Consider the following 27,139-nt stretch of genomic DNA (forward strand, 5'->3'; position numbering starts at 1 on the left):
CACTTACCGGACTGTATAGGAATGTCTGAAAGAGTTCTCCCCCTTGAATGTTCTTGTCCAGCTCGTCCTTTCCCCCATTGTAGTCACTCATGTAGACAGTGTGTGTAAACAAACCACAGGTCTGACGTGGAAGCACCTAGGACACCAGACAGAATTATAATGACGATCATGCTCATGTCTGAAGTCCAACATTTTTCCTTTACATTCCATGTACAAGTGGTCTACAGAAACCATGACTAAGGCAACACTAACAGGACTTGGTGGTCAGACTTGCTGACCTGGTTGACATGTGATCATATCCAATTTGCGCAGATTGATGCTCATGTTGTTGATTACATGATTGTCTGGTCCAGATTTTATTATTTACCACGGGAACAATACAGACGGATAATTGCTGAGTGCAGCATCAAACAACAGACTAAACAAAAACTTTATAATTCAAGCAAAATAAGAATGAGAGCCTGCCATTTTGTTTTCTGAGCAGAAAGAGAGGATATGTTTTTATTACAAGAAATCTCAATTCTATTTAAAAATTTAGCATATTGGACATCCCGTAAAATCTGTACTGTAGTACATCAGAATACCACTAATACCAAGTTTCTCCACTCACCATGATACCCTTGTGTATGAACCCCCTGCGCCGCCAGTATGGGTAGAGGCGGGGGTACTCCTCCGTACTGGTCACCTTGATGTCCCACACGTTGTGCCAGGCATGGTACAAGGCATCATGGACCGGGTACACCCCTGAGTGGTGTGGGGCCACGGCGTACTGGAACTGGACCTTGATGTCATTCTCCTGCAAGCAGTTTGTGATTTGATTAGTGACCAGGTCTATGTTATGTCTATAATGACCGATGGTGATTCACACATTGTGGGAACAGAGTATCTGGGTCTGGATGTTAAATATCTTCAAGTGTTGGTTTTGGAATTAAGTAATTCAAAAGGTCTGTAAATGTCAAAATAGTAGGACTGCACTGTATTACGCACATACCAGTGTATCACAATATTCCTTTCAAACAATATGTATTACAATGGGTTTTTTTCTCAAAACTGGTACATAGTAATAAACATAAACATTCTGTGATCATGTCTATAATTTAAGCATAATCTACATAGACTTTCATTCAGACTGAAGTTATCCATTGTAACTAATTGACAAAACGACAACGTTTACAATTACATACAATAATTTATTAAAAAGAAATGGAATCACAAACAAATCAAATCTAAATTCCGTCATCACAACTATAAAGTATTTTCAGGGCTTCAGTGCTTGACAACAGGTTCTGCATGTACAATCAATGTTACTCACTCTCCAACACTTAGGCTCCAAATATATCATAGTACATACCAACATACGGGTACCAGATTCTCAGTACACTGCTATACAATATAATACACACTCTAGTAAAGTGAATCTCGATGTGTGCATAGGTGTAAGATATGCATGGGTTTAAGGTCATTTACCTTTGCAAATTGGAAGTTCATCAACATGGAGCGCTCCAGGAAGTCCTGGTCAAACTTGTGAGCCTGTTCATGTCTCCACATGTGTCCGAACCACCAGAACTTGTCTCGATACTCTGCATCAGCAACACAAACAACATACACAGCAGGTGTCATAACAGAATTCAAGAGAACATCAATATTTTCAACTAAGTCCGTTTATTGTTTAGCAAAGTACCAATGCAGTTTCAGATATATTCCAGCACTTTTTCCATCTGCAACGAACAGATGACTCAAATATCAGACACTTTTCGACAAACTCACCGAATCTGATACATCGAGTTGCCTCACATAAGTTTGCTGTCATAGTTTACTGAGTAAGTGAGTATGGGTTGAGGGGAATCGAACTTGTGAGACAAGCAGATGCTCTAACCAATAGGATACCTCAGTACCTTGAGTTCACTGAGGAACCAACACTGCCATGTAAAAGACTACCTGATTCTTCCATAACATGACAGTCAATCTGTCATGCTACAAAAATATCAGGTTAAATTTATAAAGATTAGATCTAAATTCTGGTTATCCTAATAAAGATCTGAGGATATCCCTTTACAACAGAACCTTTCATCCCACCAACTAGATCCTCACAGATGGACAGTGAGAATGTCTTTCTATCATGCAAACTGGGAATGTTCAACATTTGGTATTCCAAACAACATTCATGGACTAAATGACAGATTTCTGAAAAATGATAGTGGAGTTGGATGCCTCTTAACAGTTAGGGACAATTCTAGCAATATTCCAGCAATATCAAAGCCTTTAACATTAGCTTCACTAGGGGTGGGTGATAATACCAGTTAATCGGTATATTGCAATTCTTACTTCACAATATAACACTTTTTAGCAAACCGGTTGACTTGATACGGTCGGTAATTTCTATGGGTGTGATCTGTAATTTTCATGATGTAGACCAAACACTAATAACATTTGTATTTCCTTTATATTTTTATTTTATTATACATTAATAGTTTTGTGAATGTTTATTGGTCATGTAATTGCACTTGTGTGACTATTAAACCGTATAAAAGATAAAAAGTACATCAACTGCCGAAACCAAAGAAAACAAAATGGCAGGCGCAGCTGAAAACTTTAGAGCAAAGTCTCAATTCGGAAACATTTTGATCTTTGTACAATCACATCTGGGTCCTGACAGTGGCCAGTGGCATTCTTTCAAAAGAAAGGAAACAGTCATTTCATAACCTTAAACCAAGTGTAACACTTTCATAATATATTGCAATACATATTGCAATACACCAACACAAATCACAACATATTGCAATACAAAAATCTTGGCAATACCCATCCCTAAACCTCACCATGCCTGAAGTGTTGAATTTGCTTATCTTGCAGTTTTCACTGAAGTGACAGTGTTGCTTTGGTTACAATTCACACTATCAATACATATTTGCAAATTCATAAGATTCTATATATGTTGCTGGCACAAAGCTTTATAGTAAGATAACTAAACATTTAACATTACAAACATTCCAGGGCCTATGTTTTTGAAGCTCTCTTGGCACTAAGATAGACGTAAATGTCATACATTAACATTATGATTATCTTAGCACTAAGAGAGCTTTTGAAAATCTAAGCCTTGCATCATGAATGTGGTCTAAGAATGATTGATATAGACAAACTTTACAGGTAAGAACTTCTATAATTTGTGAATGTGATGTTTAAATAGATTCTTGAACTGTTGCCTGGCAAAATGCCACTCAAAGATGTAAAAGATTACGTCTGAAGCAGACCAACCAGTGATGGATGTCATGAGCACCACCTGACATCATGGGGGGTATGATGACATGCAACTAAATCAAATCATCATGCCATACAAATGATATGCTAAGTCACCTCGAACAGAATGGACAAAAGTAGGCAGCCTGTTATCTGTATTCAGATCAGAATCCAAAAGCCGATTATGTTTAGATATGATTAATATACACCTCAAGGTTGTAATTGCTTATCCCAGATTTATAAACAAAATGTACAACGGCCTGCAGAGATGAGTAAACACAGACCAGACTAGCATGTGGGTACATTATCTTCATCAATTAAACTTCAGGTGCACACAGGAAGTGCTGCGATATTTCAGACTTTCAAACCATACACCATGTACACCAACCATGCCACGCTGGCTAGTTTCTCCTTAAAATGATGCCATATGCCCTGCAAGCAGAATCAGTTTTCCTTGGAAAACAGAATTCCGGTCTTCAAAATGATGCTAACAGGTCTAATATGGAGTAATGGTTATCCTGCCCCAGTGATATCTCCACAAATCATCGACATTCTGCTTCCTTGTAGTTTACAGTCAAGAAACCCAAATCTATGTCATTCATTAGAGTCTGAAATCGAGTCCTAAGACAATATTTGCTCCAAAGCAGCTTAGGCTGATCAAAGTTCCACTTTGTTTGAAGGGGGATGATTGTAAACAGTAGCTTGCACATGATACATAGAACCCTGTACATCATTGCCAGTAGGCTATATCAAAATTTAACGTTTCACAAGCGCATTTCTCTCATAAATGAAGGAAGGATGACTTTTTCATCTTTAGGCCAGACCAATTCTATTTCTTGTTTAACAGATTTTCCAATAAGCATAAACATTCACAATGGATGCAGAAGAAATATTACGCTGCATCCTGAGGGATGCATAAAAATTTTCTTTGTACTTAATCATGTGCTAATTCTGGACAGGAAACAAGGTTCCTATAACTGAAATAATTACTAAATTTCACTGTTCACTAGACTATCAGTAGTTATAAGCAAAGTCCAGAGACATGAAACTGAAAAAAGTCACACCTGCTTTGTCTGTTACTTTGGTTACTTAAGGTTTATCTATTTCATTATGCCTCTATCGGTATACAGGTTCACATAACAATTAACTACAGAGTTAACATATAGCACATGATTATGGCCGGATGTATTTCATGTATATTTTTGTTTCAAATTTTATAAAAATTTTCAACTTAAGTATCTCTGTTAGTGCTTAATAACGTACATTTTACAAAACTATTTTGTTCATATACACCACCCTAGGGCTTTTACAATACACTCACATATTCGGTACAGCAAACCATAGCCCTTCATGAATACAATTCATTATTCATGGTCACCAGAACCGAATATAAATGAATTTTTACAATTTTTTATCTGAGCACATCTTACTTGATACTGCCTACGATATTGAGGAATACAACTATCAGTGTAGTACATACCAAATTTGTGAGTCAGGTCAGATCACTAGTTAGTACTACAACAAATTAACAGTCAACAGAGGGGTTCCATATTGTGCCTACGATATTGTATACATGAATTATAAGCAATCATTATCCAATATTCGTGATACATATCATATTCGCCACATAGTGTATTCGTTGCAGCCCGACACCACCCACATATTTCTCATAAGGACCCTTGAAATTAGTGACTGGGGGTCGTCTGGCCCTCTAGTTTTGTAGGCCAAGGTACATTCCTGATAGAACCTGCTCATTCACAGGAAATATGAGAAATATTTTCTATCAGCTATAAAAATTCCTCCTGCACAAGGTCTAAAGTGATGCTCCGATAGCTGAGATCCACTTCCATCTTCTTGCCTTATAGGAACCATAAAAGCTAGCATCACTTCACACACCACTGATTTCATCTGGGATGGGCTGTAAAGCTGAGCTTAATACTTAACCTTAGTTTCCACCTAACCCCTTCTACCAGCTGAACTCATTCAGGCTATAAAATGCTTCATTAAATGATGAAATGATTTGAATTGCTGCAAAACTGTTTGAATCTGTACTGGCAATGGTGCTCTTCATGTGAAAAAGGGAGGGAAATATTAAATTAAACCAGAAAGGGATTATCGATAATCAATGGAGTCAAATATTCATAGACTTTTCATGCATTACTGTTTGGTTTACGATCTGATATAAATCCCATTTGTATATGATACAGATGCTGTTCTAACTCAGTTTACTTGGTTCGTTGTTTAACGCCACACTCAGCAATATTTCAGCAAAGATGGCATCTGTCTGTAAACAAATAAGTCTGGACCAGACAATCTAGTGATCAACAACATGAGCATCGATGTGTACAATTGGGATACAATGATATGTATGAGCCAAGTCTGCCAGTCTGACCACCCAATCCCATTAGTCGTCTTTTACGACAAGCATAGGATGCTAAAGATCAATTCCAACCCAGATCTTCAAGGGTAATTAACAGCTCCTGTGAGAGTGAGTGAGTGAGTGAGCCTTTAGTTTTAGCAACATTCCAGCATATCATGGCAAGGGACACCAGATACAGACTTCATGCATTGCTCTCATATGGCATGACAAGCGGACGCTTTAGCCAATAGGCTAACCTACCCACCAGTAGTTGCAGAGAAGATATAAAAAAACTAGAAGATTTCACATGATGAAGACTTCATGCATTGCTCTCATATGGCATGACTAGCGGACGCTTTAGCCAATAGGCTAACCTACCCACCAGTAGTTGCAGAGAAGATATTAAAAATGTTGTACAACTAGAAGATTTCACATGATGAAGACTTCATGCATTGCTCTCATATGGCATGACTAGCGGACGCTTTAGCCAATAGGCTAACCTACCCACCAGTAGTTGCAGAGAAGATATTAAAAATGTTGTACAACTAGAAGATTTCACATGATGAAGACTTCATGCATTGCTCTCATATGGCATGACTAGCGGACGCTTTAGCCAATAGGCTAACCTACCCACCAGTAGTTGCAGAGAAGATATTAAAAATGTTGTACAACTAGAAGATTTCACATGATGAAGACTTCATGCATTGCTCTCATATGGCATGACTAGCGGACGCTTTAGCCAATAGGCTAACCTACCCACCAGTAGTTGCAGAGAAGATATTAAAAATGTTGTACAACTAGAAGATTTCACATGATGAAGGTGAACAGTCATAACCATATCAAATATGAAATATGCCAAATGCCTTAACATAGATATTCCTATGTACCATGTACTAGCTGCATATCAAATTTTATAAAACACATATGACAAAATGGCTGTCCAAAATGTCGCAATGACCCTTTCAGTATGTCCATCATTTTTTTAGGTCAGAACACTATCTCCTCAATAGATCTCTTTTCTCATTTAATTGCAGCAATAATGTAAAAATACCTGTCTGCTACAATTTGTACAAAAATACTTGTGCAACATGCGTAACAAAATGCCTATCTTTCTTATCATTTTCATAAGTTATTTCATTTGTTGGCAAAACTGACTCTTGCAGCCACTACAACTGTGCCATCTACTATACCGACATTATTTATCCAAATGTTTTTGGAACCAAATATATATCATTGTACCTCACATGAACGCTTGTATGTGCAATATCCCTTACAATAGACACTAATCTGTCTCACACTCCTGAACTCACGCCTATCACTCCTTGCTATTACAAAATCCCAAATAAAGCAAGTCTAGATTTAGCCCAGTTCAGAATCTCCCAACTCACTGGGGCTTCTTGTCAATTTAAATGGGTCTACTTGTTATTATCAGAATCATATACAAGTCACAGACTAAGCCTTATCTAACCTGATACCATCAAGGTGAAAATCATCAAATATTTGAACTGGAACATTTTCACATGTAACATCATGATTCTTTTCTTGTGTAAATCAAACTTTTCCAAACCCATTCTTTAAAGAAATAATATGCTCCCTTGCGTATGTTCACACAGGACCAGGATACGCACATTTCATTTTCCTGCCTAAACATGATAAACTTGGTTCTCAATTATCTCCACTACCAGTTCATTCATCATGCTCCAAGAAACAATGCTGCATACTTGAGCCCAATATGCCCCTGTCACCATCAATCTTTCAGAAATTTACAGCAAATGAGAAAATATTGCCTCATCAAGTTAATATCACGGCAGCCATCTTACAGCTATTGCTGTGAGGAGTCCTACTTCTAAACTGTCAGTTTTTAATTGGGTTTGTTTGTTGGTTTATTGCTGCATGTTAATCAGGGATCGATTTAATACTTTGTTACTGGTGCAACCCAGTATTATAAAGTGCAGTCTAATTGTTAGCATGGTTAGTGTAACTTGCACAAGGTGCATCTGAGTTTTTGAGAAATGAATCAGCAATATATCTATCATTATAACCATAAATATGTCAGCTCATTTTCTTCTACATTTCGAATTGCTACAGCACCGAAAATTTCTATTCATAGACATGTCTCCGCTCTGACAGCTCATGTAAACAGGTATTAGCTGTTTCTCTGTGTTGTTATGGTTTCGTGGGTACCACATCATGGACATATGTTTATGTTCACCGAAACCTCTGACATTTCATCGCACTACGTTGAAACAGGAATTTGGTTGGAGCAACAGGGTCTTTATCTTAGGTTGCACCTTGTGCAAGTAGTTTAACATCTCTTAAATCGAGCCCTGTTAATACTCCTGTCATCTGCCTATGATGATGATATTCTGTAAATAGCCAATCCCCATGGGGATTCTGGGTGATAATGTGGTCTCCTAGCAACCAAAACTTGTTTCTGACAAGACAGGATGGCACAATTCACTGACTTGATATCATCACATTATACCCTAACTTTATGAACCAATGCTCATGATGTCACTCACTTGACTATCTGGTCCAGACATGATAAATTACAGACCGCTGCCACAAACCTGAGTATTGCATCAACTAACAAAACAAATTATCACGTGATAATCCAGTGATTGATATCATAAGCATCAAATAACACTGCCAGGTAAAATGACACCCAAATAAGTCGTAGAGCCCAATCATAATGGCTAGTGACCAGTAATTGCCGCATACTACTTATCACCAACACCTGACTGTAGTGCTTGCGCAGACAGCTTGACTTGTACTTCTGTTGTATTTCACACATTGAAACTTCACAAAAGTGATGCCCAGTCGGTCTTCCTATAGACGGATTTCAACCAAAAACCCCAAACAATCATACAACAACTGAACAACCTTTTCTTACTTACCAATCAATTTTTTATCCCCTAAATCCTCTTCAGCTGTTCCATGCATGTAGTACCTCCCTGAGAAGCCAAGATTGAAATGGAAGCCATCAATCTCTTTCGCCAGTCGATTCTGCGTCTCGACAAGTGCCTGTTATCATATGATAACAACAATCATTTGGATGATATAGAACACATAAACTGTATAAATGACTACTTAACCAATTATGGCAGCTTAATTAAATATAAAACACTTCAGGTCCTATATGAAACAAACTGCACTTAACATGCTTAATGATGTCAGACAATCAGTTCTGTCTGTGTTACTTCATAACATTTCCTTGGTAACCTCAATTACATCTGATTAAAAGCGCCCAAGCAAATAACCACAGAATTCAATTAAAAGCTCCAATTACAACCAGTGCTTCGAGATCTCAAACAAAAACAACAGTTACCAGGAAACAGCTTGTAGTTGTACAAACTTCGAGAGAAGCATTATGAAATATTTTTACTTTCAACATAATCATAGGCCCTTTCTTGTTTTTACTCTTCAAAATTACATGATCAAATGAAATTGATAAATGAAATTAGAAAAAAAACAGTATACAAGAAAAAATTATTTTGCAGGCTGTGTGCCACCTGTCACATGAGTGGAGAGGTTTTATGCCACATTTAGCAATATCCCAGCAATGTCAAGGCAAGGGACACCAAAAATGGGCTTCCCATGCTGTACCCATGTGTCCACATGCAAGACACTGGCTAGACAGAATTCCCAATGTACAACCTCTGTCCATGTGTTTTTCTCATGTGTGACATATTTTATTAATTTGGGAGTTTTGTTAGAAAAAAAACAATGCAACCATGACAACAGAGTAAAATACATATACCAAAAACTGTCACAGAAAGTAGTAGACATTATTTTAATAATCACATGTCTCCATATGTGATAAAATGAAAAATCATCTTTCAGAGACGTGTATTATTTTCATAACATGTACAAAAAAAACTTTGATTAACTTTCCAAATGAAGAAAAAATTAAGTTATATTTCCCACAAAACTAACACATTCCTACAAAAGAATTTAGTTCATCAAAGGAAAATGTAATAATTTCTTAAGGTTAGAGTGCTATTATTTTCGCAAATGGACAACAAGTTTACATCTTGTGCATTTTCCTAAATGTAAAATTTCTTTGATGATTTTTGCTGTCATTCTAGGCTGAATTAGAAATGGTGACCAGGATACTCCTATATGACAGGACAAGTCTTCAAAAGCTTCTCATTTCAACATTTAGAACATATTCTTACTATGTAAGTAACTATGCTTTAGATATAATGTTACCAAATTTGATCAGCAGTAGCAAATTCTGACAATTTTAAGTATATTCTGAAAAAGATCCATATGTTAACATGGTTAAGAGCTAACAAGTAACATCATGTTATACAACAGCAATGATCATCAGTCACCTATAACTGTAAAGTCTTTGTCAACTGGACCACGCACACATGCCATTTGGGCTGCAATGATTCTGTTTGATTCATGGAAAATCAAATCTAACACCTCAGTTTCAATTTTCGATAACCATTGTAACTATTTTGAATCAATATTACCCTACCTATTTAAATTAGTTCCACATCGACAGAAAATAATTTTGATTCCAACTCAAGCAGTTCTGAGCACTAAACGCAATTTTTGAAAGTAACGTTGTCAGTTGACATCACCAAGCTGAACATGGATTTCACGCTAAAAAGCCAACTCTGAGGATAAAATAAAATCTGATGTTTTACTTACATGAAGCATGAAACTGAGGGTCTTATATCAAAATTAAATCGTTTCAGTACTAAACACTACAGGATTGATTTGTTTTTGGTTGGTTTGTTAACACTGCACTTAGCAATATATCAGCTATATGTAATAATCAAGTCTGGACAAGACAATCCCGTGATCAACATTATGAGTATCAACCTATTCAACAGGGATGTTATGTCCAGCATCAACCACTTCAGGAAGACTAACCATACATTAGCATTTGTCACCTCTGACAAACATGGGTCAGTTGTCCAAAAAGCCTAGCATGACAGAGTGAGTGAGTGAGTTCAGTTTTACGCCATACTCAGCAATATTCCAGATATATGGCAGCAGTCGGTAAATAATCAAGTCTGGACCAGACAATCCAGTGATCAACATCATGAGCATTGATCTGAGCAACTGAGAAACGATGACATGTGTCAACCAAGTCAGCAAGCCTGACCACATGATCCCGTTAGTTGCCTCTTGCAGAGTCGCCTTTTATGGCAAACATGGGTTGCTGAAGGCCTGTGCTACCCTGGGACCTTCACGGGTCCTAGCATGACAGGAAGCTGCAAAGGATATCAATGATTAACTTACAACAACATCTTCAACCTTCATCCGGATGCCTTCTTTTCCCACAAAGATGTCGTCAATGTCAATCTGAAGAAACCTCTCCATTCCAACGCTGAGTTTCCCATGGGAGATGAAAGACAAACTGTCAATCATCATCAAATGATGAAGCCAGAAGCCCAATCCATATCCATAAAGAATTCTCCGAATGCCATCATTCATTCCTGCATCGTACACAACAGGCACAACAGACTTGGATGTCCTTGAAAATTCACCCTCGTCTGATAACACATGCGCGAAAGAGAGAGGTTCATATGTTGAGTGATTGGTATGGAACACGGTCCAGTAATCTGTCTGAAGACGTCCTTCAAACACATCCCCTGGTTTCGTAATCCTCCATATATCAGAGTAATGGTTGAGCTTATAGTCTTGAAGCACCAGATTGTATTGGATACTGAGTGGGAACCCCATCACCTCCTCGATGATCGCTTCCTCCTTGGAAGGGAAAAAGCCTATCATACCTACATTATAATCCCTACAGTACTTATCTAACAACTGCCTATTCCAGTTGTCCATATTTACATACGCTTCATAATTTTCAAATATCACAACAGCAAATTTTCCCTTGTCCGCATGTGTCAGCGTTGGAAGATTTTTACCAGTTGGTTCAATTTTGTATTCGATTCTCAAGCCTTCAAGCAGTCGGGCTATAATAATCCCTTGCTTTGAGTACTGTGTTTCTACCATGAGAAGAACACGATTTCCCAGTCTGAGACTAGCTTCAGAGCTATGGTCTTTTGGCACAGGGGGCTGGTTCTTTGGTAGACCACTGTCTGGTCGGCACATCAGCATGGGTTTGGGTGGGTCCGCATGCCGCTTCACAATGCCGAAGTTCATGAGATGATAGGCGAAGAACACACTGGACAGAACACTGAGGGATATGACAAAAGCCAACCCTTTCATCAGACTGAACCTCTTTAAGCATAAACATTGCTTCACGTATGTTCTACACCAACGAATCTCACGAGAAAACCACATGGTAGAACAAAATTCAACAAACACAAGACAAAACAGGCATAAAAACTAAAACTGTAGGTACACAGGTCAAGTTCCATCTAAAAAGGACGACTTAACGTCCAGCAGTACTTTCATTGTTTAACCAATTTCTGTCGTCGACATTTTTTAATGGCCGATCTCCAGTTTAATAGTCTAGGTCTGCGGGACACTGAATTAGTTCTCATCCGCACCAGAGAGGCATCCAGCTTCTCAGTCAGACTGAACCATGACACAAACATCATGGCCATCTGCTCAACAGGAATTTGGAGACGTTGGTCATTGTTGATATCCTCAGACAACCAAATTTGTTGCAAGGGAATCTGAAACAGAAGAAAAACAAAAATAATAATCAATCAGCCTTAAGCTATGCTCACTGCAACACCACAACAACAATATCTGATAACCAACACATTCAGATTATGAAACAGTAACAGGCAAAATTGCTGGACAAAGAAGAAAACTTCATGTACATTCATGATGATGATGATGATGATGATGATGATGATGATGATGGTGGTGGTGATATCATATCAACGATATCATGCATGTACAGTATTCATAGACACAAGTCAAGAGGTCCAAGTCATTACCATCAAGTTAACAGTAAAAGCTTTATGGGATCACAAGATTCGGTTACCAACACATAAAGGACCCCAGGGGCCACCTACTTCAAACTAATGTACTCAACATGTTGACTATTGCACCATGTTACATAGATGATCTAAACCTGTCTCACTCTGGGAAAATGCATAACAGCAATGGACTTTTCAGCATTTTCAATAATACTAGACTTTGCCAAACTGCTGTGTAGTTCAGGAAATATCATTGCCTAACCTTTTCATGTTCTACGCATCTAACCTAACTTCAAAATCTATATTTATTAACATGATGAAGAATATAAACAACAAAGAAAGACGAATCTTAAGAAAGTACTCAAGTCCAGAAAATACCAAGAATGTCCAGATATGGATAATAAACTGGCTACAAAATCACCACAGAAGTAACGCAAAAATTGAGATCAGAAAATCAAGGTTATCAAACAAATCTACACCCAATTCCTATAATTCGAAGGAAGACAACATATCATCAATCATACAAAGGTAAATCAGTATTTCTTCTCATGCCTATCATCACATCACTGGCTTCATCCCTGTAATTAGTTAAATCCCACTCTAGTTAATTCTGCTTGTGTCACTGTCTTTTTTCATGAACATCCTTTAACTTTGCATGTGAACCTTGACTGCATAAACATCAATCTACTTACTGTTCAAACTTTACTCATTTATATTTACCGGTAAACCTTTCCTTTAATATTGTACATTACTTGCTTGATGACGCAGTTAGTACTAACACCGAAACGTCGTTCATATTAATAATAAAGATGTTGTACATCCATAGAACGCTCTCATTTGTACCTTACACCAACTTCAAAAGGCCATTCAAAGATGCCTACTCACGGTTCATAGTTTCATATATAATGAGTAATATATGCATGAGGCTGTACGAGCAATGCGTGTGGAGCAGCAACATCCTGTCAGAGATAAGTGCAGTTTCATCGTTTCAGCTTTACAGTAGTCAGTCAGCCATTCACTCCCTACTTCCTTACATCACACAGAGCATGGATGGGGTTCACCCACTGCACTGTGTACTCTAGCACTTTGACATTAAACATGTTTAAACATTACCTTCAGTACATGTTGATAATTGCACAGTTTGCCGTGCTGTCATCGGTTAAGGACAGTTAATTTGAACGGCTAAACACGTACCGTATTTCCCTGTATATAATAATCACTTGACTGTCAAAGAGCCAATTTGGGTAAAAATGTTTTGTTGTGTTACTTACATGTAAAACCTGCATTATTTTGGCTCATGTGAGGTCAACGATCAGTTAGAACTGATTTAATTATTTTTCTTATTCTGGACTCATAAACATAAGTAGGCATGTTGCTCAGTGTATATCTGCTAAAAGGCAATTTGAAATCAGTTTTAATAAACAGATTAGCTGCATACATTAATAAATATACACAAAAGAAATCATCATCACAACTGTTTCAGTGAGCTTGCAGAAACATACGAGATGTATCAGAGAAGAAAGAGAACAAGATGGTTTGAGTGAAGGAGTTAAATTTAAAGTTACAGCAGCAATATTTCCGACAAAACATGACTAAGCAAGTTGTATCTAAATTTAAAAACCTTAAACAATATAAATATCTGTCAACAAAGGACAGTAAAAATAAATACCTAGATTATCACAGGTAAATTTAAAACTAGCATGAAGGATATGGTCCGGCTTATTTTATGCAACACTCAGCAAAATTTCTGCTATATTTTAGCTCTATGGCATTGGCAGTAAATAATTGAGTTGCTACCTGACAATCCAGTGACCAACAGCATGAGCATAATCTATGCAAATGAGACATGATATGCATCAACCAAGTCACCAAGCCTGACCACCCTATCCTGCTAGTAACGTCTAGCGGGATGCATGGGTTACTGAAAAACAGTTCTATCCCAGATCGTCAAGAGGTTGAAGGAGGTAGAAAGAACAAAGTTGCTATTCACAAATATACAACGCAACAATTCAACATGTTCAAGATAACCACAACACATCATTCCAAAGTGACACATTAACTCACATAAACCAGGAGATGAAGTCAAACACAAATATACCATAATTCATACCAAGGATGCTTAATGCATAGAGGTATTTGGTTACCATTAAGCATCAACGAGGGATCTCCCAGTGTGTATCTTGCTAAACATTACTCTAACATCAATATCTTGTCAAGATCAGCCATTACAAAGTATGACTCAGGGGAATCAGTAAGTGCATCCAGTATTCTGGAATTTTCCATTTAAACGATTCTGCCAGTACCCTCCCATCTAGTCAAAAACACAGGTTGCGTGAACTCTGAAAGGCCAATGACATTTCTGACTGTTCCTAAATAAGAGGAAAGGGAGCCTAGAGACTTTCTTCACTTTCATACTGAGGTTATCAACACTTCCCACATATTCTTGACTTCTGAGGGCTTTCTTGGATATATTTGTTTAAGGGTCTGTATGACAGACTAAATATATTCCTAATCCTAGGCATGTACTGCATATTCCAATAATTCTGTAGATGTAAAGTCTGTAGACATAAAGAAAGGATTGTTTCTTCCTGACATGTAATCAGCTTTCAAACATGCACTGGGGTATTTATCTAGACCAACATCAAGTATGAGAAATGAACATAGAACACAGCCCTAAAGTAACTTTGATAAAATGATGAAATAAATTCTGGAGACTTTCTTCATTTTCTTTAATCCTGAGTTGTGAAATATGATACACTTTGATGGAGTGTATTGAATAGGGACAAAACAATACAGCAAGGTCATAATTTTACAATCATAATACGATACATACACTGAAAAGAAGAACGAACGCAACTCTGCATTTCTGTCAAGTTTTTTAATAGAAGCCACAAACATGAACACTTAGTGACTTACTTTTGTCTTTTCAAAACTTATGTTTCTTTACTGTTCAGTATACTTTGCAATAAATTTTAGGGTAGCCTCAAAGGAACATCAGCTCTGGAACGTGTTCAAAGCAGTCATTTTAGTAACTTACACAAAATCAAATTCAAACACTTTTTCCAATATCTAACTAGCAAATATGCTGGAGGTCATTAAAAAAATAGCCAGTGATTTATTTAAAAATGGTAACTACAGAAACCTATCATGCATGTACCTATACATCATTAATTCCTCGTATTGGATAACTTTGTTTCAGAGTCTCTATGACATAGTAGCATGTCATGAAATGGTTAGCAACTGCCCATATTTGTAAGGTTAAACAGAACATTATGCATACACAGAATAACTGTTTCATTAATAATTGATACATCATTGTATCTTTGTGTTGCTATATTTGCAAGTATGCCCAGTTAATGATGGACTTCTGTATACCAATGTTCAGTAGATCTAGCCAGTGATCAAGGTTGTTTTGAACAACAGAACCCATGTCAGATGTTGACCTGTTCATTAACAAAATATTAGCTGGGATGCCAACCCTGAATTGTAAGAAAGCGGAGTCACGGCTTCCTAAAAGCAACTGAAGGTGAAGCGCGAGAGGGGGTGCAGCTCCTTTTGACAATAGGGGTCTGGACGGGCCTCCCTTATGAAAATCATTGGATTTAGCCTGAAATATGCAATTTCTGGACCTACTTACCCAGACAATAATTAACTCAAATAAACACATTTCAATGGCTTTTGAATAAAATTTTTTCAAACATTCTACATTTTACAGATAAATCAGAGTGTGGATTTTGTAACTGAAAATCGGAGTCACTCCTCCAAAATCAGAGTGGTTGGCATCTCTGTATTAAGTGTTGTCAATGTACATGCAAAAGGAGGATGCTATAGCCTAAATTACAATCTGCTTTGTAAGTGAGTTAGTTAAGTTCTACAGCACTGTTAGCATTAGTCCAGCAATATCACAAGGGGAACACATTGTACCCATGTGGAGAATTGAAACCAGATCTTTGGTGCGACGAGCTAACACTTCAACCACTGGGCTACTCCACCACCCAAAATTGCTTTTAGTCGTCTCAGCTATGGCTAAATGACATTCCCTAAGTGTAAATATGTCTTGTACTCCTTGTACATACACACCTCAATCCAAAAACGTTGGAATCGGAAACCAAATCCACTATCAATGAGGACTTGTGGTTGACAATTATCAATCATAATCGGCATATATAACATTTTTAACATAATCACCAATTTTAAAGGTTTTTCCCAAGGGTTTTTGCAATTAATGTTTCTGTACAACTAATACTGTCATGCACAAGATGTAAGATTTAGTCATACACAGGTTGCAGTAATAATTACCATAGTGATGAATATGAAACTGTGATTACAACGTGCATAGCTTTAGACTGTTGTGTGCACGTTTATTCATGAATATTCATCAAATTTAATGCCCCGATTACTTCATTCATGTGTGTTATACTGAAACAACAAAATTCTAATTAATCATAAATAACGTTTTTTATTTTTCAGCCTCCTTTCAATAGACTTTTCATTACTTTTAGTAAACAGTTTAGTCCTTAATTTCAGTAACCATGGTTACAGAAAAATGAAGCGATTGAATCTTTTTTCAGTGAAGTTGATTATATAATATATTTTACCATTAGTACTGACAAATAGAGCAACTATTAAGGCGTCTCGAAACTTTTTCTAATGAAACAAACCCAAAAGAATGTTACCATGGTTACTGACAATTAGAAGTCTATAATGGGGCTAAAATCTTTCTAAAACTAATAGGCCCAAAATAAATGTAAGTAGGATTTAGTGGTGGATTAGCTCTCTCAAATGGGCAAACAACAATCTGTTTGGTCTAGTAAGTTGCACTGTCTCCTGTTTCAGGACACCAATGCAATCTGATTGAAATCAGTCATGCTACATGTAACCTCAACTGTGGTTTCGAGCAAGAAAATATTCTGTAGACATTTGAGAAGTGGTATCAATATGACGATCAACATATAATGATCTGTAAATATGAGACATTTGCACTCAATGTGAAGAAAACACTCATCATTTGACCACACAGAATATGCTAACAATCAAGTTATTAGAATACTCATTAAAAACTTGTTGGCATTATTTGCTTACCATCATTGTGATACGTCATTACAATAATGGAGAACACTACATTACAATAATGCAGAACATTACATTTTCATCCCCTGAAAAATCACATAAAAGAGAATAACACTTAAAAAGTTTCAAAAGCTATCAGTGCTGTTTTGTGTTAAGACAATTTGGGACTTTCAACAGTTTTCCAACTCTAATATGTAAGAAGAATGTTTGTAAACATAAGCACAATTTTGACCATGCTTAGTATGCAGATACTCTATGTCTGTCACCCTGCTTTAACTTAAGCAATATTGCAGCAATACCATGGTGGGGGGACACCAGAAATGGACTTCACACATTGTACCTATGTGTGGAACTAAACCTGGGAGTCCAGCAACTTAAAGCACCTTTACCATTAGGTTCCTATTGAAGTTGGGAAACTCAGCCTTTTCCCATTCATTTCATTGTATTAAATCACAAACATATTTGATCAGAAGTCACAAGTAGAATACATGCTCGGTAGTTGTCTGCCATTATAACATGTCCAACAATCTCAACACCAATGTTTCAATGTCTTCCATTAACTTAAAAGTTTCACATTTCCGGTTAACAAAAATTTTCAACTATCATACACCTTGCTGAACACATCTTAAAATTGGTATGGAATGTTGTCTGAAATATTATAAATGTCATTTACTTTCCTTTCTCCTGTCATACCTGTATGTGCAACAGGTAATGAGTGTTCACACTCATAAAGCCCACCAACATTTTACATAACAAATATAGCTGTCACAACAAAAGAAAATCATTTGCCATAATTGGTAGATTGTTTTACACATTTCAACTAAAGTATGCAGCCAATTATCAGAAAAAAGTATACTTTTTTGTCAGTCCATTTTAAGAAAGTTATAAATGTACTTAAATGTATTTAAAGAGAATTTACACGTGAAATGTCACATGTATTTCACATGTATGAAATATACACACAAGTTTCACATCCATCACATTCATGTCAATGGCATTCTGCTTTAAGTTTACCATTTTATAATCAGCATACATACTTTTAAAACACTGATTAAACAAAAGTTTTAAAACTGTAGATAATTATTTCCTTTGTTTTAAATATGTAATTTAAGAATATTGTAAAGTTTAACACTGATTTCTATGCAATAATACAAACTATATTCTTCTTTCACCCTTTACGGGATGATGGGATAGCCTAATGGGTGAAGTGTTTGTACACCATGCCTAAATCCTGAGTTTGATTCCCCACATGGGTACAATGTGTAAAGATCCCCCTGCTATCATCCTTCTGGAATAGTGCTAAAAAGCAGCATAACCCCACACCCACTCAATCATCCTTTGGTCTTTTCACAAAACGCTGCCATACACCTGGAATATTGCTGAAAGCAACAAACAATCCATCTTTGGCTATCACTGTAATACACCATTCTATATTTACAATGCTACGGCATACGGTTTAAGCTAGTCTGTCTCACCTTCCCTGATTCACATTATTTTCCCTACTGCTCTCTCTGCAATTCTAAAGTCTTAAATGAAGCCAGTCTAGATTTCCTCAGGTTGTGAATCCCTGGTTTCACTGTTGCTCTTTTTCAATTTATAAGTTTGTTGCTATCAAATTCATATAGATGTATATTCAGAGACTAAGTATAAGTCTAGGTTTAAGCATGAAATGAGGATAATTTTTTCACATATAGTTTTCTATTACAATCTGGGAGATATTACTCACGTATGCTGCACACCTCATCTGTGATTGATAAACTGTATCTTTCTGCACGTCAAACCATCTGTTTCAAATTGATACTGGTGATTGCAATACGATTCCTCTCATGTAAATTAGTTAGTCATTTGCAACTGATCAATATGCCCTATATTAATAATTGGTTTGGATACTCTACAGAAATAATTTCTGTCTGCAGGGTCTAAGTATTCTATTTTTTTCTACGCCAATATATACTGTGTCTATTAGTTTACAGGCAACAGCTTGAAAAATGTGTCATTTTTCTTGTTTGTCACAAAAGTGTGAAAATGTCCGAACCTAACGCTTTTACATTCACACAAAGCCATTTACATCAATGTTCATATATATATGCATGTCTTTTTTTACATTTGCTACAACAGTGAGTGAGTGAGTGTGTGAGTCAATTGGATTGAAACAGCTTTTAGCAATAAATCAGCAATATCAAGGCTGCGCACATGAGAAATGGGCTTCACACACTGTACACATTAGAGCATCGAACTCAGGTTTTCGAACACTTTAACCACTGGGCTACCCCACCACCTGCTACCATGGAAGACATGGTTTCACGAATGTTTGCTTAACTACTGTTTGCCCAAACTTCTTTACCTAAAACTAGGGCTTTTACAATCCACTTGCATAAAAGGTGAATCAAACTGTATCATTTCAAAAATTCAATTTGTGATTCATGACTAGAGGAACTGAATAGTCAGTAATGGTTTTACATTACTTGATCTTGTCTGTTACTCATCCACTGGATCAGTGATTGAGTTTAGTTTTACACCACATTCAGCTTTATGGCAGCCAGTCTAGACTTCACAATCCAGTGATCAATAGCATGGACATCAAACTATGCAACTGGGATATGATGACATGTGTCAACAAAGACAACAACCCTGACACCCAATCCAGTCCACATGACAAATGCTAAACAGTATATATCGACAATAGTGAAAAATCTTTAGCCAATTTTTATATTTGTTTTTCAAGTATTTGTGATATACGTCATATTCACCTCATAGTGGATTATTTGCACTTACGACTTATTCAATGATTAAAGTTTACAATTTACATGAGGCTCACAAACTAACTTCATCTGGCAAAACTTTTAGGCCAAAAAATGCAAATTCTGTACAGCATTTTACTTTTTAGCTTCATGCACAAAGTATCATTGAAGATGTACATGAGATAGCACAGATATGGCACTGACAAACCTCAAAATATAATCGGGGTATAGTACTCTTTAAATAACAAGGTCAATAATGAGTAAAGCTTTATCGCTTTAGCATTAGAGCAAAGGATGGGAAAATAATTCAGTTCTGGGATTGTTACACAGACAAGCTTATTAAAAATAACCGGAATTGTTGCAAATATTTCTACTAATCCTAAAGAAAATGTCCTAGACTATAATCTACATACCATTATCTACTTCAGATGTCTCAAATCATTGACACATGGGCCAAACGTTTTACTATCTTAAAGACAACATCGTATCAATGACAAAATCAGCTCCTAATTCCAACTATTGCAGGGAGGTATATCTGAAAATATTTTATGACAAAAAATATTGACTACTACTATTATTGAAATACTTCACATCCTATCAAAATTATCAAACTTGTACTGTAAAAAGTGTAATATAAAATATTCCATCACTGTTAGCCATTCCAAACACATTTTCTTCACTTTCCTACCTCCCTTTTCAAGACAATCATAAACAATAAACCCAAAACAAATCACCTCCTTTAACCATTAAGTAAAATAAGTTTATCACACAAATCAACAACATAATTTTATTTGATCTACAAATGGCAAACAAAATTCAAATAGAGCACATCACTCAAAAAACATCTTTTTAATATCCTAAATTATCACGCTTTTATGAATCAAGGGGACACTGTAATATTCTGTGGACATGTTGTGATTTGAACTATGCTGACTATCAACAGGATACAAATACAGCATTCATCATCATAAAATCCCATGGTTGTCAAGGTGATCCATACTAGATTGTACGTTGACAGCACTAAAACGTAGGTTTTTGGAAACTTAAGAGTTAAATACTTGTTCAGATGTGGGTTCTTTTTATTGCTTTTAATGCAAATGAGGGAAATGTAAATCTGAAAGGTTTGCAATGGCATATTAGTGAGTGAGTGAGTTTAGTTTTATGCCATACTCAACAATATTCAAGCTAATAATCAAGTCTGGACTAGACAATCCAGTGACCAACAAAATCACAAAGAAACATATTGCATGGCTTGTAGAAAAGGTTTTGTGCCCTGACAGTTCAAAATGAGAGAATCAAGTAAGTTATTTAAGGCATCACCTATTCAATAACATTGTGATCTTTAGTGTTGAGATAAAGATTTTTTTTATTTTTGTGTGAAGAGGAATTTGGTTACTGTAATCTTTATCATTTATCAAAAACTTAAAAGTCAAATACATCAAAATCCCTTAATCTTTTGGGGACAATGTATACTATTAATGTTATCAATATGTACGCGAGGGATTTCATAATTATACTATAACGTGAGTCCTGTAGTGAAACTAAAGTTCCGTGATAATCACAGTTTAACCATAAATGATAAACCTAGTTTCATTTCGAATCGAATTCTACTGCCAGTGTGACGTCAAGTAAGCGAAGATTGAATATCGGTTTTCATTTGATTATTCATTGTCCTGCTAATCGACACATACGCTACACCTAACATCTGGATCCGGCTCAAGGAAATAGTCCATTCCGATGCTGTCACTCTCATAATGTTAAACTCTGTCAAATCTGAACTCTGAAACGTTCAGCTAATAACGATAACTTTGGTTTCTATTCGACTCAAAAAAGTAACAATAAACGACAAACGGTACTGATATCATTTACATGAAAACAGATATACTACCCAATGCATAAAAATCAACAGTGTAACTTACTATGAAGTCGGAAATATTCACATCACTGCTGATAGTGCCAATGCAACTCACTGTTTCCTGTTATGTCGACCAGCCTCATCGTTTGCGCATGCGCGTGAAATGGAAAACTTCCGGCCATGTGGAAAGGTGGGCGGGGCACCTGCATATTTCACTGGAGACATCTTATTAACAGAATTTGTTACGTTGTATTAAACGTCGTTCTCTGTTAGATATTTCTTCACTCCAGTGGTTAGCAAATGCTCTTCCACTAATTGCTTTTGTGTGATCAAATCAATGAAGTTTGCTACCATTGCATGTATTTCCACTTCTTTCGCCCGACATCTGTCACTGCACATGAAGGCATTATGCGAAAATGACCGATAACATGAAAAATATTTTCTATGGATTTTTGTAATCCCTCTTACTTTTGCAAGTGGGTAGTTTTATTATTCACATCCAATATTCTCAAGCATGGATCGATGACGAGAAATGTTCTGATTTAAGCAACTATGTTAAACATGTACACACGCATGCGCGCAAACACACGCGCATACGTACATATATGAGCGTGCGTGCGTGCGTGGTGTGTGTTTACAGAGGTGGAGAGAGACACAGAGAGGGTAGAAGGGAGAGGCATTAACCACTGCACAATTGAACATTATTTGAAAATGACTGATGACATGAATATATCGTTTTTGAAGAGACACTTTAAGACTGGCGAACTAACAGAAAAGAGATCTTTTGTTACTAAATACCGAATGAATGGCGGACAGCATAACTGTATTTAATATCAGTTGTATATAAAATGGTTTTCATTACTTCCTCGACAGTTTTGGTTAAGTTCGCTTTACGACACTGTCACCCATCCAAGGAGTGAGTGAGTTTAATTTCATGCCGCACTCAGCAATATTCAACCTATATGGCGGCGGTGTGTAAATAATCGAGCCTGGCCAAGGACTCTCCTTGACTAACTGATTTGTGACAAGGGCACTATGCACACGGCCACATGCCAACAATGAACTTAATCCTTATCGTACCGATTGGATGAATATTGGATTGAAAACAGCTGTTTTGTAACAAATTCAACGTGGAACTAAAGCTTGACCTCGCTTAGCTGATAGACAATAGACACGTCCGTCTATTCCAGTGTAGAGTTTCAGTTACACTTCTCTTTGGTCACACAACAATGCAATGCGTGGAATAAAAAATAGAGCCTGGCAAGTAAACACAAATTATCATCTCCGGTTGAACTTCATTTTACCATAGGTCTCGTGCGTGTGTTAAACTTTACTCTTTAAATTTGAGTTGGCTGAAAGCCAGATTCCAGATTAACGGTGTCAGGTTCTGTGACTCTTCGCCGAGTGTCAACTTTCTGCTTGATGAGTCAGTTCATTCCCAAGCAGACTGACGTAGACGAGCCAGTTTGTACTTAATGTAAAGTCGGCTCACGGGTTAGAACTGATCTTCAGCAAGAGGTGAAAGAGTAGAGGCGAATGGCGAGATTGGTTGGTCAAGACCGTTGACGTGATTGACACGTGTTATCCTATCCTAATTGCGTCGATCGATGCTCATGCTGTTGATCATAAGACTGTCAGACCAAGACTCGATTCTTTACATACCACCCAACATAGCTGGAGTATTGCTGAGTGTGAGTGAAATAAAACAAATAAACAAACCGATCCTTTTCAATATACAGCCTGCTAAAGTTTCGTATACTACAGTGAACCGGGCTTGATGTCGCTTTGAAGCGTTTTCCGGTTACATCACCAATGTGTGGAACCATTCATAGGACCCACAAACCAACCACCACACAATGCACACTGCTCCATGTAAAGGCTGAAATATTCCTTATGGGGTAAAAAACTGTACTCACTTTCAACCATGCCGTCAATCCACCTTCACGAACCGTCAATCCACCTTCACCTTCAACAGTTTTTGGGGGTGGTTCCATTCAGCGGTTGCGCGGCCGCTAGTAGCTCATATGTACAAGTCTGCACAAGAGAGACCGAGAAAGACCAAACGAGCCATTGGAGTGTCATTATGATTAAAACTCGCGTTTACGTCATTTCGAAACACACCATGTCTAGTCTTGGATTTGTGCAGTGTGTTATTTCTGAAGTTGTAAGTCTGTAATAAAAATTGTATGAATTTCTGCTCGTTGTGAGTCGTAATGAATGTATTATAATTTAGTTGCCCTGCGCTGTCGATAACTAGTACACAACTGAATTTACGGGTAAAGAGAGTATTTTTTTAAATCATCCACGCAGGTTTGATTCCGTGCGTATACACCTGATCATCCTCTATGTCTCCATCATAACCAGGATGCATGATAATTGTATTTGCCGTAGGTGCATCCAGGGTATAGAAGAGATTTATCGCAACGTATCCACTGATATCGCCCAAACATAATGCTATAAGAAAAGGTTAGAATCCCTTTCTCAACTAAGTCTGGTTGAGTATGGTTTTACGCCAATTTTAGTGTTATTCCACAGAAATGGACTTACACCCATGTTGGGAATCGAACCCGGGTCTCCGGCGTGACAAACCAGCCCTTTAACCACTTGGCTACATCGCCGCCCGATTTTCACCCAATCATACACAGAGATTCACTAACTGTAGGTTCATATTAAGGATGGGGCGGTGGGATAACCAAGTTGTTACTGTGTCCGCTCGTTATGCTGAAGACCCGGGTTTGATTCCCACTTGGATACAAACCCGTGAAGATCCGGGTTAGAACTGATCTTCAATAGCCATGCTTGGTCAGCTGAACCGCATGGTCAGGTTCACTGACTTGGTTGTGAAGTGTTCATGCTGTCGATCACTATATTGTCTAGCAGAGACTCGATCATTTACAGACTGACAACATATAATTGGAATATTGCTGAGTGCAGTGTAGAACTAAACTCACTTACTCACACTCTTTCACTCACATGGGTACGATGTTTTTAAACCCATTTCTGGTGTTGATCTTAGTGATATTGCTGGAACATTACGGCCTAAAACTAGACTCACTCGTTCACTCATACGGTAGATATTTTCCGTATTTTTACGTACCTGTTTTACAATGTGTAAAGATATAACAAAAACATCATTTCAGGTCAAACATTTGTAATTTTGATTAAAACAGGGTTGAATTACATTAGGATTTGTTTCTTCTAAACAGTTTGGTAAATCGATGGAAGAATGATTTTGACTTTTGTACATTTTGTTTCTTATTACAGTTTTCGATCACACTGGCTGTGCTGAATGACAGATTACTGTAAGAGAGTTCATGATGCTTTGTTGACTTATTGTCTTGTTTATCAGCCACAATGCCGTCAAAGCACGAGGTCTGTGTAGGCCCTGAGCTATGAGCAAGTCCAACACTCTCTCCATCTCCAGAATGTACACACAATCTTTCAGCTCTCAACATGTCCACCTCCTTCAACAAGCGGTCCACCTGATCACTGAGGAAGACTTTCTCATTCGAGAGTTGTCTGATTTGGGTCTTGAAATGTTGGTTCTTCATTTTCAGACATTTGGAACGGAGTTGAGCATCTCGTAGGTCAGCACTGAGAGTGTCCACCTCAGCCAAAACAGTCGTCAGCTGCACGTGGAGTCCGTGCTCCTTGACTTGTTGTTTCTCCTCTTGACTACAGTCCCATAGGAATGGAGGATGTGGACGAACAGGTCTTGGTTTTATTGTGACGTGTTTGGGAACCCTGTCGTGGAACTCTGGAAACGAAGAATGACCGAATTGAGTGTATATCCTGGTATTGTAGGATTTACATGTGCAAGCCAAAGGAAGCGAGAAAAAAGACCCCCGAAATATTCGTTGTTTCTCTCCTCTCAAGTGGCCAACTGTAAATTAATTCACTGACTCGTGAGAAAAACCGTATCATGTCCAAAACGTGTAATCCGACGATAATGGCAAATCTGGAGCATCAGTACATATGCTTTCAGTAAAAGTAAAATATAAGAACTGGTTGAAAAATAGTAGTTGAAGTAGAGACAACTGTTTTTTCAATGAAGTTGAACGGATTCAAAAGACAGACACGCACGAACGCACATACATATCGTGAACGCATATGCACCTTTCAGTTCTCTATGTTCGAACCACTGTGCCACCTCGGAATCAAACCCCTCACACTCGGACATGGTCAGGTGTCTGGTGACTGGTTTTGGTTTTATTACAACGTGTTTGGGAACCGCATCATGAACCTCTGAAATAACAAAAACGGGATTTAGTGCAGAAATCAATCCAGTTGAAGGTGTAAATAAAATCCACCATTAATTTCTCCATTGTGTAATTTAACAGTGGTGCAATGAAACTGGATGACTCCGAATCATCTTTTAATCACAAGAATTAAAGAGGGAGGATTAAAGTCTATTATTATATAATACATAATTTCACACACCTGTCGGTTCTGTGCGTGCAAAGGCTTCTGCCACCTCGGGATCAAACTCTTCACACTCGGACATGGTCAGACGTCTGGTGACTGGCATAATCTTTAGATAATCTCGATAAATGAAGAGCGTACTGTAATGCTGCTGTAGCTAGCTGAGCCAATGTCAGACAATGGCGTGACGTCACAATATCACCGAATGACATCATAGCAACGACTAGTCGGTTGATTTCGCTGTCCTCCGTCCAGCTGAAACACCTTCGGAAGATGTCGTTATATTCTGGTTTGAGTGCGTTCCGATTGCTAGATATTAGATGATGCTCCTTGTTGTTTGGTGTGATGTCTGTAAAGTCTTCTAAACCATTATCACATCATATCAATTCATTAACAATATTCATCAAAATCGATTGAACGAACTGACGATATTTTCATGCATTCCATTTCGCATTCTGGAACGGATTATTTAAATCGTGTGCTTAGTGATATTGACATCGGTGATTTCGATAGCATTTGAACATTTCACTTGTATGTGGTTCTTGGTATCTTGATATGTTTCTTTGTTTGTTTGTTGCTTGACGCCGTACTCAGC

General features: G+C 37.4%; 2 protein-coding genes across 2 annotated transcripts in view; both read right to left on the reverse strand.

Annotated features, from left to right (window-relative positions):
- LOC137285134 (bifunctional heparan sulfate N-deacetylase/N-sulfotransferase-like) overlaps nucleotides 1–22,266 on the reverse strand; it is a 40,476-nt gene extending 18,210 nt beyond the window's left edge. The window contains exons 1-6 of the mRNA XM_067817362.1: nucleotides 22,187–22,266; nucleotides 10,856–12,204; nucleotides 8,494–8,620; nucleotides 1,468–1,580; nucleotides 611–796; nucleotides 8–136 (exon numbers count right to left, since the gene is read on the reverse strand). Coding sequence (XP_067673463.1) covers nucleotides 8–136; nucleotides 611–796; nucleotides 1,468–1,580; nucleotides 8,494–8,620; nucleotides 10,856–11,866 — 1,566 coding nt within the window. The 5' untranslated portion in view covers nucleotides 11,867–12,204; nucleotides 22,187–22,266. The remainder of the gene's footprint in view (nucleotides 1–7; nucleotides 137–610; nucleotides 797–1,467; nucleotides 1,581–8,493; nucleotides 8,621–10,855; nucleotides 12,205–22,186) is intronic.
- Nucleotides 22,267–25,304: 3,038 nt separating this feature from the next.
- LOC137284346 (uncharacterized) lies at nucleotides 25,305–26,759 on the reverse strand. The gene is made up of 3 exons (XM_067816121.1): nucleotides 26,563–26,759; nucleotides 26,239–26,367; nucleotides 25,305–25,879 (listed from the first exon to the last, which is right to left on the reverse strand). Exons 1-3 carry the CDS (start codon nucleotides 26,648–26,650, stop codon nucleotides 25,305–25,307), a joined length of 792 nt encoding a protein of 263 aa, XP_067672222.1. The 5' UTR covers nucleotides 26,651–26,759.
- Nucleotides 26,760–27,139: the final 380 nt, after the last annotated feature.

Source organism: Haliotis asinina, chromosome 5 (genome assembly GCF_037392515.1).
Source record: "Haliotis asinina isolate JCU_RB_2024 chromosome 5, JCU_Hal_asi_v2, whole genome shotgun sequence".
Taxonomy (NCBI): Eukaryota; Metazoa; Mollusca; class Gastropoda; order Lepetellida; family Haliotidae; genus Haliotis; species Haliotis asinina.